At 38.5% G+C, this 12,017-nt stretch overlaps 1 protein-coding gene across 3 annotated transcripts in view; it reads left to right on the forward strand.

Annotated features, from left to right (window-relative positions):
* Positions 1-6,390: 6,390 nt before the first annotated feature.
* Positions 6,391-12,017, forward strand: part of kirrel3a (kirre like nephrin family adhesion molecule 3a) — a 178,222-nt gene continuing 172,595 nt past the window's right edge. For 2 of the 3 annotated variants that reach the window (XM_051120605.1, XM_051120606.1), the window contains exon 1: positions 6,392-6,940. In XM_051120605.1, the coding sequence (XP_050976562.1) occupies positions 6,892-6,940 (49 nt within the window). In that variant the 5' untranslated portion in view covers positions 6,392-6,891. Of the gene's footprint in view, positions 6,941-12,017 lie in introns of all 3 variants that reach the window. The other variant, XM_051120608.1, reaches the window with a different exon arrangement.

A 12,017-nucleotide genomic window follows, 5' to 3' on the forward strand; every position in this document is an offset into this window, starting at 1 on the left:
TCTGCTTCATGTCGTGCCTAACAACACCACTTAGCTGTTATAAATTCACTGTAAACCATGGCTTCTTGGGGCTTATTGCTTTATTGAACCCTTATACTGTGCTGAAAATCCTAATTTAATGATCTCAATCAAAAATGCCCGACCTTTTGTGAATCTCTCATTGCTATCACCAAATCTTGGATTCAATCTTTTCATCAGCTTCTTTCAGTAAGCACAGGTTTTATTTTTCCAGTTATCTAGAATCCAATAATAATGTACCATTATGAGAATTTTATAAGCAATTTTTGATAGGCCCCTTAATTTAGAAATATGGGGATTTATTTATTTTATTTATTTATTTATTTATTTTTTGCCATTTTGAGAAATTTGAAGTCAGTAATATTCAGTCTAATGCGATTAACATTAAAAGAAAATTACCGGAACACAACGCAAGCACACTTCAAAATACAAGTTTGATATGAGTCAGTAGTTGTAAATAGGTTAGGTTTTAATTGCATTATTCATGTTTTATTAATTGCGTAAAATTAACATATTCAATGGACAGCCCTAGTAATATTCTACGCTAAATATCATACAAAAGGACGTTCTTCATGTGGATGATTCTCGCTGTGTGGTGATCTAGTCACACGTATTCCACACACATATCTCTTTATGGAGGCTTTAATTCTCCTAATTGCAATAATATTTTTTTTTCATAATTGAGAGTTTATTCAGGTGCCACATATCACAGATTTCTGAGTTTATATCTTATGGTGTAACTGTTTATTATCTTAAACTTTCCCCAAATTTTTTTTTTTGTCCTCAGAGTTGGAAACGAGATTCTATGCTAATAGGTTCCATTGGGAATATCTAATGAATTTAAATAATTAGTGAAAGTTTTAGTGAAATAAGATCTGTAGTAAACGTTACCTGAAGACGTTCCCATTTTGTTCTCAAATATACATCGCATACAGTTATACCTCAGATATGAAATGGCAATTATGGATTTTTAACATAACTATTGCGTTAAAAATGCAAGTTACTACAGTACATAAGCTCACTTTTATGAGGAAAGTGTAATGTTTGTGTTGCAGCTTGTTAACAATTTGTTTTAACCCTTGTGCTGTGCTGAAAATCCTTTATCTAATATGGTGATCCCAGTCAAAAATGACTGAGTTATATAGAATCCAACGTAAGGTAATAATGTACCATTATGAGAAACCTATCCACAAGTTACCGGGGGATGCTACTGTAAAAAAGAACGTGGGTACAACTTCCGGTGAGGCGGCGGACGTAGTATACCAATGGTGTTTGTGTGCTAATTAGCGAAGAGGCTAAGTGTTTTTTAGACAATTGTTTAATTTGATGCACACCTTTATGAGAGATGTCATTACGTTCTTATGGACAACATATGCTTTTCGAATTTGTGTTCCCACATCATTAGCAAGTTCGAATCGCTAAATCTTGAATGACTGTCAACTAGTGAAATGATATTTGAACCGAGACATCAGAGCTTGTGTTAAAGGGCACGCCAGATGAAGCCTCGATTGTTAACATAGAAATCCCTTTCGTAAAAGCCTCACTTTCTGTCCAGTAATGTGCGCGATTCACTTGGCGTGTCCTAATGTTCGACCCCCCAGATCTGACTTTGCGAGTACATTTTCATTGGGACCTATTTAATAATTACATTTTACCCAGTCATACAAGTATAATGAAGAATACAAATTATTTCAGGAAAATTAAATATATGCCATATATATGCAATTAATATATGTGTACATTATTCTTCTATTACATCATATTGATATTCGTACTGACATTTAATGGCACTGTTCAATGGGTGAATTAATTTATCAGAGTCCGAAATTCAACAAACAAACACGCACACGGTTAGGCTTTTATTTGTGCATATAACATGGACCGATCTATGGAAATTGTGGTGAATGTTTCTTCTGACGGAGCTTTAGTCTTTTGGCTGCTTTATTTTTTACTAACCACCAAGTCTCAGTGCTTCACGAGGCTTCATGTGCCCGTCACTCCTGTCAGCTGTTGAATGAATGAGTGTCACGTCCCGCTTGTTTATTTTGAACCGGAAGACACTCCCACTTTTGACGCAAGGCCTCATGGGGCGTAGGAAACTTGTGGATAAGCAATTTTTGGTAGGCCCGTCAATATAGAAATTTGGGTCAGTAAGTGTTAGTCTAATGCGATAACATTAAAAGAAAATCATCTCTGGGTCAAAATTACTGAAAGCACACTCCAAAATATATGTTTGGTATGAGTCAGTAGTTGTGAATACATGGGTTAGGTTTTACTTGCATTATTCATGTTTTATTAATAGCATAAAATTAACATGTTCAATGGACAGCCCTAGTAATATTCTATGCTAAATATCATACAAAAGGGCGTTCTTCATGGGGATGATTCTCACTGTGTGGTGGATCTGGCCACACGTATTCCACTGGGATCTAAATGAACCATGAAACCAGCTGATTATCATTCACGAGCACTTGGCACTGCAACCTCCCAAAACCTCTGCTTACATAAATTATGCCTTCGTTGTTTTATAGAGGTAAGCCTACGAGCTGTTTACATAATTGAATTCGCATGCAAACACGACTAACAGGAAAATATGAACTTCTTTGGCATTTTAAGCACTTTGACCTGAAAATATCAAATTTTTTTTTTTGTGGTTTCTCTCTTCCCATGAAGACCCGACTGAGACCTGAGTAAGTTATTCATTGATTTTGAGAATTTCAGGACCCATAAAGACAGACTCTGGAGATTAAAATTTCTCAGACTGATGAACATTTGTTTGATATTGTTCCATGAGTACACTGTGGCAGTTCCAATACATATTTATGAATATCGAACTGAAGATAAATAAATGAAACGCAGAAAATGAGACGAGTACAGTACATGAGCCATTGGAGAAAAAAAAACTATATTCATAATGTTAAATTATTCAATATAATGTTCTGAAATTGAGTTATACACAATCGCTATCTGTCACCCTCTGTGTAAAGGTCTATTTTCTGGAGGAATATGGCAAGTTTGGATGCTAATTCAGAGCAGTTTTTGTCCACAGTAACTAAAAGTAAAGCTATGAATAAGTTCAGTTTCCTCAAGCTTTTATCAGTGCTTTTAATGTTTTATGCGTACTTTTTAGCCAGCTGTTCCATGTCAAGCCCAAGTGATGCATTTCCAATGTCAGATGGCACAGTGAGAACATTTATAGTCCTCTGCCAAGTGACCCAAACATGAGTCAAAGGTGTTTAATGATTTTTAGAAACACTTGCTGAAACCTCATATTTCACATTCGGTATCTTGTTTCTTTTAGACAGAAAATGATATGATGTATATACAAAAGCCTGGTTTGCCTGACTGCGATGAAACATTTCCTTCTGCATATTTGAAAAATGTTCAGTTGACACAGAAGGCCTGCTAATTCAAAAGAAGTTTAAAAGAAATTCTGCAACTGAAATGAGTATGTTTGATTAGTTTCTATTCATAGAGTCACATGGTAATTGAAACTAAGAGTGACTGATGTCTAAAAATACCAATGAAAAAGCTGAGGTTGGAGTTCAGGCTTTTGGAGGTCTTCTGTTGTGATGTTGAAAGGATGTCATGTTAAATCATGAAACTGAGTGTGATTTTTAAAACAATCTCTGCTGTTTTTACAAAGATAAATGTAAGCCTTTTCAAGAATTAAAGATAATTTAGGGAATAAATTAAAGGGAACATGATATTTCAAAATGTTTTCTAAATATAAATGTCTAGGAAGCCTAATGAGTTTTAGCAACACATTAAAGTTTGAAATATAACTTTCTACAGATTTCCATTACTTTATATACTGTACCTTTTGATGACACTGCATTTCAGTGTCTAAAGACTCTTAAATCAAGACTGATGCAATATGAAACGAGTTGTTTTCTGAGAAATCGATCAAAATGAAGTGTTTATAATTAAAAAAAAAAAAAAAAAAAAAAAAAAAAACTTTTTAAGGCCTTAATTTGACTTGATTTAGACTTAAGACCTGCAGAAAGCAGAAAAAACATTAATCTGTCTGATATTGGAAACAAAAAGTGGAAGCAATTCAAAATAAGTTATTAAATACAATGTTGAATAGAAACCAACCCAATTTAATTTCATAATACACATTCCATGTCTTTTTATGCAATTCACTGAATTTTATCCGAGGGCAAAGGCTGTTTGCCTTTATAGTCTGTCATTAAAATGTAATGTAACATTCTATGTTAATGAACGAAACGACTTTACTTTTTAGGTTGATGTCACCAATTCCTGGCATTTTTTCAATTCCTGGCAATTCCTCACTATTCCCCACCTTTATAATTCAGTCAGTTTTTTATGGATAAAATTATATATCCCACCCTATAGTTTTTCATCTTGTCTTGTTTTATTTGGAAATATGTCAGATTATGAAGGTAAAACTGTGAACATTGTTTCATGTGGTCTTTAACTGAATGTAGGTGATGCATTTTAGCTGTGAAAACATGTAGGTCTCAGATATTGGATGTATACATTGACATTTTTTGGAACTATTACAGTACTAAATAAGAACATGCTATGAGTAAGTTAGCCTATGATTGTCTAGCTTATGTTGTGATAATATGATGTTCAGAAATTCATTAGCTTGTACATTATGTTGCGAAAATGATGACATATTCACTGAGGATATGTCATAACAAACGTAGTATGTCATGATGACATGGTTATTAAATTGAGATTTAGACACAGTCAGAGGTGAACATGTAGTCACATACAGTCTGTCACAACAGACGTCTAATGCACCACAGATTTTACAGAGTGACAGCAAGTAAATGAAGCAAGAAAAGAGATGAGTTTGTGTCTGATGAGAACTCATTCATTCAAAGTAAAGTCAGATCGAGGGGACCTTTGGCACGAATGATGTCTGGAGTGCGAGTTTGGTTTTGGTGTATATACCTGACCAAATTGTTATTGCTTTAAAATGATCTCAGTGTAATGTAGTTTTTATAGGTGCATAAAATACAGCTAGGGGTTAAGATAGCATTTGGGAAGGGCCAGCCTATATATTAAGCCATTTAAGTGGTGCCTCGACTCAAATATGCAGCATGTTAATTTAATAAAACCACTTAAGTGAAGCAAATAGCTTCATCTAGGCTGTTAATTGAGCTTCAGATGACCATTAGCCCAGTCCAGAGGTGTTTAATTAACAGCAGTGTGCAAACGGGTTGGGTATAAGTTCACGAAAAGACAGAGGAAGGCGGTTAAAACAAGGGAAAGCATTACTACTATCATCAGTCGTCATAGGATGGAGTCTGAGCTTTGGAAACCAAAAGTTTTAGAAACCCACAAAAGACCTATAAGTATAAAGTGAACCAGTGAGATACATAGAAGGAAAAGTAGCACAACTATAATGAGTAGTCAGTCGAACTGTGAGAAGATGTGAGTTTTCTGCATCGGTTTCTGCTAGTTTTACTGATATTTCCTGACAGGAGGTAGGTAGCACAACCTACGTTCTGTCAGTCAGCTGCTTTGATTTCAAAAAGGAAAGACGAATCCACAATGTTTGTGGAAAATACAAAATGCCTCTGGGCAATGTATTGTATTTGTATACAATCGATAGCAAACACATGTTCTGTCATATCCTTCAGTAAGAGAATTTACAGCTGTCGTCATAAAACTAGAATTACGAAAAGAGCCTTTTTTCTCTAGCCTGGGCTTTATTGAACTCCGACAGCAATTTAAATTGTCAAGACTTGTATAGAAGCTCTTTAGTTTGTGTAAAGAGCTTCTATACATGTTTTGACATTTTAAAGTGTTTTGCAAAAGTTCTGCAAGCTGCTGTTGCTATCCATAGTTTGGTTACTTTTAAATCTACCAGTTTTTATTCAGTAAGGTTTTTTTTTTTTTTTTTTTTTTTTTAACAAAACAGCAAGAGTACAAGTATGGTGGGACTGATGGTTCATCAACTAATGTTTGGTTACTAGCTAGCTTATTTTTAGCCTAACTATCCAATTTTTTCAGTTCTTTGTTTTGCAGCGTTTTCCTTTGAGCTAAGTGAAAATGACTAACTTGGGAGTGTGCTTTATCTATCCATTTCCGGAGCTAGTGATGTTATTTATAACCCAAATATTTTTGTAGATTTCTCTACTTATTAGGACTTAGCAAGTTTGAACGCGTGCGTCTCAAGAGTACAATTTAAATAGTAACGGTCGTAACGGTCAGACACTGCCAGAGGAAGGCGTTTATCCGTTTGGGCTACTAGTTAGTCTGTTTTTAACCCAACTATTACTTATTTTTGCAGTTGGTATGATTTACTATCACATCCCTCAACATTTCATTGCAATGGTGAGACAGAAACCCCCAAAGAAAAATATTTACCTCAGAACATGCTTCAGTTTAACACGGCGTTTGACGACCAACCATCCGGCTTTCTTTCCTAAACTGAAAATGGTTTTCATTTAATTCGTTCAATTCAAATTGTGTGCGGCTTACTTGTGTCGGAGACGCTCTGTGAGGAGCTGGGAGGAGGAGACGGAGGAAGGAGGAGCGAAGCCGTTCAGCGCTCTGTTCTCCACGGCTGCCTCATCCTCCACTGAGTGCAGGAGAGAGTGAGAGAGTATGGAGCTAACTGTGAGTGAGCCGGACACTGATGCGCTCTGAGCGGCAGAGTGAGAGAACGCACACCGGGTTCGAGACACAGCGCACGAGAACAGGCTGCATTTAAGCACTGATATCAGTCCAAGCAAGAAGAGCGTAGAAAAAGGAGCAGGACAGAATCAACAGAAAAAGCAGATCGACCGTTTGGAAGAAATCAGCGCTCCCAACTTTGAAGGACCGCAGTGAGCGCACATCGTTGCTTCGGTAACCATCACATTACTGAAGAGATCCTCACCGACTCCAGCGATGCGCTCCGGGGTGCTGCTGCTGCTGATCTCCGGGCTGCTCGGGTTCGGTATGTGAACGGAGTTTTTACAAATACTCTACATTACGCATCATATTCACCTGCCAGTTACTTCAGACGTAGGGAAAAGTGCGCTGAGTGCATGATATTTGAGTTTCGTTTATTGAAAGACATCATTTAATGATTTGAAGTGTTACCCGTCTTATGTATTTTGCATGAAATGCTGTTTGTTTGTGGTGGCTCGCCGTTCCCGGCGATTAGATTTGTGCTGTACAGATTTGCTCCCATCGGTTGTGTGACATGGCAACTACATGATAACTCTTCTAATCAGTGTAGTCATCACTTTGCAACTTTTCTTTCGGTTTCATGTAGAATTTGTATGTATATGCGATCAGTCATAAATTGTGTGCGAATTGGGGAGGTTTGGGGGTTTTGACCTCCCAAATTAAGACTTGCACCCTTCTAAACGAAGTCAACAAAAAGTCAGGATCTTTAAAGAACGTGACTTTTCTACATATGAATATGTAAGTTTTCACATGATTTTAATTTTCAAGTGTGCCAGGAAAGTTCATATTTTTTCTACAGTGTAATTAATGTTCACGAAAAGAGAGCGGGAAAAAAAAGGTACAATAAAATGCTTAATTTCTGCGAAAATATTTCATAGAAATTTGTTCTGCTAAAATTCAGAAGTTGACACCCTTCAAAAAAAGTCACTGTATAATTTGCACACAGTACGCTGTTCATAAAAAATCTAAGAGAAAGTAAGATGTGTGTGAATATTTGAGTGGTTTTGTTGAGGTTAGAAGCCATTCTTAACCTTTCCGTCTTCCTTGCTGATTTAAGCTTTTGGAGTAGATAACAGCGGAGATCACAGCCCGACACCCGTTTTCATTTAAAGCGCCGTGACTTCTGCTCCCTTCAGCCCTCATTTGAGATTCTGTGTTGTTTGATTGTGTAAGCTTGAAATAACCCGAAGACGAACCCCTGAACGCTCACATTTAAGGTCCAGCATGGGCCAGACTCCTCATTTGAATCTGAAACCAGCAATAAAGCCTCCGGTATGGCTCCCGCATGCACACTTGAGCGAATGAACATCAAATCTCAAGAGGCTTTCTGGTTTATTACTGCTTTTTATGAGTCTGTGTGCCGAGATGTTAAGCCTCGCAGGGCTGTTTCTTTTTTTCTTTTCTTTTTTTTTGTACCTCCCTCGTGTGAGTCTTGAGAGGGAGTGCTTTGCCATCACTCTGAAAATCATTTTTTATGACCTGAGAGGAAACACTGACAGGATTTTTGCTGCAGAGTTGTTTACGCCATATGCACATGGTGTTGCACTTCAACGGCTCAGAACTTAGAGTTTATACACTGATGATATACTGCAGCCCCCCCTCCTGCTTCTATCCATGCTTCACGTTTGTGTTACCTTACAGCATCTCAGCAAACCGAGAAATGTTTCACGGACAGTTTACGAAACTATATGTAAAATTAACGATCGTCCTCTTCCAAACGCCTACCTGAGAGATTCATCCAAGTAACGGTTATTTATACTCGCCGTCAGAGAAACTGTTCCTCTGGTGAGCCGAGATGCTATCAGGTGAGACTTGTGTTTGTACCAGTCCCCAGGGATGCTTTGTTAACCATGGCCAACTCTTGTGTTACAAATGAACGGTGGGTTTATTTAGCATCTCTTGACAGTTGAATCACGGTGCTGTGGCCAGGGAAATAGAAGGAGAGGAAAAGTCGATGCGATCTGACACCCTTCATCTGATCCCTTTATCTGCGCCGCGGCCCTGCTGCCTCCCCAGCAGTGAGGAGGAGCGGCAGATCTTTCCCCCGCAGCGACAGGGACAATCTCATTCACGCTTGGCCCAGACTCCACTTATAGCTCTCGCCGAACAAGGAGCAGCCAAGGACCCCGTGAAACGGACCCTCGGGCAAACCAGCTCAAAGAGACTCAAGAGCGGTCGCCAAAATAAGTGCAACTCTTAAAACAATGTTTTAGCTCGAGCTCCGTCACAGATAGTCGCAGCATGTTGAACTAAGCAAATATTGAGTTTCCCAGATCCCGCCCACCGCACTCCACAACTTCCTGATTGCTGCAGAAGGCATCGTGTTTCCTCTTTAAGTGTCATAAACACCATCAGCATTGTCAGCAGTGGCTTGCAGCCGTGGGGGCAGCGGAGCGCTGCATGGTTTTGTGCGGCCCACATGCTGCCATACAAGATGCTGTCAACGCTTGCTAACAATTATATTGTAATCAGAGCTTGTCTTTCATAAAACATGGACTGTGGGGGCATCTCGCCTGTTGTTTGACAAGCCACCTTGGCCTTTTGTCTGTAAGCAGCTTGGGTTGTATTATGTAGGCTAGATTTTTACAGCTGTGGCACTCTGATAATGCTGGAAACTGAGCGCCTTTATGCATAGTTGATGCTTTTTTTTTGCCTCGATTATACTAGTTCGTGAGAGCTCAGCCCCCTCAGACTTTTTCTGCTGGCCTGCTCGGATTTTTCGCTTGCACTGCCAAAATTTTTATTGGAGAAAAAGAAAAAGTTATTCTTTGTGTTGTTTTTGATCGTTGTATTTTAATAAATAAGGTTTCTACAAGACAAAAAGTGGGAGATATATTAATGAATAAATTTCACAGTTCTTTACTGGCCTGATTGGCCCAGTGGTTCAGATTCTTTTACATGTCATCCTCAAAAAGTTATTGTTTGAATTGTTTTTGACCCATAACCTCAGCAAAAACTACTAACTTAAACTAAACTAAAATAACTAGATTTGACTAATATAAGGTTTAAACATTATTCAAGAAAACAGTCATAATAATAAATAATAAAATGAAGACTTTTTAGGTTGAACTAACAGTAGTGTTAAGCTAAGAAATAGTCAAAATGTAAAAGAAATTAAATAAAATAATTCACTGTATAGATTAAATGTACACTGATTTTTATTAAAACTACAACCACTGGTTTCACAGACAAGGCTTAAGCCTAGTCTTAGACTAAAATGTAAGTCTAAGCAGCTGTTTTAACGGGAAGAAACTTGCACTGACTGATCTTAAAATATTTCAGTGCCTTTTTGTCTCAAGATGCACACCAGTAGTGTTTTTTCTAAGGCACGTTTATAAAAATTACTTAAATGTTTTAATTTGAACTATGGCCTAATCCCGGTTTAGGCTAAGCCCTGTCTATGAAACCGGGCCCAAAAGTGCTTCTACAGTCAAGAGCAGTGTTTTTTTTCTTTGTTGTATGAATAACATTAAGGACAAAGATGGCAGCAGGTATATTAGGTATATTATTTGCTGTCACTTTATGACCTAATGCACAGATTCAGTATATTAACACACATCCACACACATTTTATACCAACTTCTTACAATCATAACTGACTGTATTTAAGAGGATACTCCCCAAGATGGCCATTTTGACATAATTGTGTGTTTGTTTGTCTGTTCAAGTGTGGTAAAATGCAAAAGAGAACTCAATTGTGGCTTAAGTATGTGGTTTTGTGTGTGTGTGTGCGCAGAAAGCCATCTCAGACAGTGTGTGAGTACGGGATTAAGTTCTCTTTCGTGTCTTCTTGCACTTTAAAATTGGTTGAATGTTTAAATGTGCATTTTGTCAGCTGTCTTGAACATCTTTCCTGCTGACCACGGGTCATCGGGTAGTCCTTATTGTCAAGCCCTGAACATAGAAGGACTGATAAGATCTCTAAAAGACTATTTTCCTGCTCATATTAAAGACTCTGAAAGCCTCCATTGATGTTCATAAAGTGGTATTATGGTGTTCGTTTGTGCTTTCCAAGTTCAGCTTGTCCAGGCATTACAGATGCATGGCTGTATATCTCTTTTTGTTGGTAGAAGCTTAAATTTTCTCCCACCTCTTTCTTTTATTTCACACATCTCTGAACTCTCCACTGCCTCAAAGCTGCATTTAAGCTTCAGCTTGCAATGTGGTATTTAAGTGTAATCTGCTCTGTGAAGCACCCAGGTAAACACCAATTTTCTCCCAGCTGGTCTCATCCTTCTTGCTGTCCGGTTGAGCGTGATGGCTCGGCTCGGGCCGGGTCAGTCCGGGAATGAGGCGGAGTGCGTACCCGACTTCGGCACGGCCCGTGTGGATGGGGGTCAGCCTCTATGTGCTCTCTCCTCTATTTGTTTTTTATGTAATTTGATTTGAGGCAGACAGAGATGGATTAGCCCATAAATAAGTGAAGAGAAAATCACAACTCAGAAAGACGGCAGAGACAGAAAGAGCGCGGTGTTATTTTCACTGGCTTGCCATCATTCCGAGGGCATTTCCACAGATGCCGACCGGATGCGCGAACAACCCTCGTAAAACAAAATAAAAAGAAAGGCTATTTGTTACTGAGACTTTGACATTTTATCAGTGTTTCTGGCTGCCGCACATCTCGCAAACTGACAGCTGGGAGTGTAGACGTGCTGCTCTTCTTGTCTCTGGGTTAATTAGATCACATTAAAGCTTGAAGGCCGTCAGATTTTCTTAAATGTCACTTAACACTTTCCATCAAAGTTTCTTCCTCCTCACCCACACTGAAGCATTGACGGGTCTAATGGGATCTAAGCAGGTAATAACAAAGTCTTTTCTTGACATGTTTGTATATGAACAACCCTGTGTGTGTGTGTGTGTGTGTGTGAGGGTCCCTGCTGTGTGTGTGGGTGGCAGTTCATCTGTGTGTATATGAGCTTATTTTTCCTCACTCTGCGCAATCAATCATTTGATCATTTATTTCTCTCTCTAATTTGCTGAAGGGGGTAGTTTAAAAAAACATCAGCATCATTTTATTCTTGCGCTATATTGCAGCTATGAATCAATGTGACGTTGCCACATATTTGCGTTGCATTGCAAGCAGTTGTTTGGATGTCAACCCGACAGACTCTGAGAGATAGACTTAAGCAGGCCTGGTAAATTCCGCTCGGATTTATGTTGTTGAATGTGAAACGCTTGATCTGATAAGGGTTTCTGTGTCTGCAGGAGGTTTGTGCCACGGACAATCGCACACCTGGATTGACAGCTCTGGAGCTCGGAGTCTGGTGGCATTACATAGCGAGCCTGTTTACCGCAGCACGGATGAGTGCCACAATACAAGCATAAGCCTGGCTTATTTAAAT

The sequence above is a fragment of the Labeo rohita genome, chromosome 10 (genome assembly GCF_022985175.1).
Source record: "Labeo rohita strain BAU-BD-2019 chromosome 10, IGBB_LRoh.1.0, whole genome shotgun sequence".
Taxonomy (NCBI): Eukaryota; Metazoa; Chordata; class Actinopteri; order Cypriniformes; family Cyprinidae; genus Labeo; species Labeo rohita.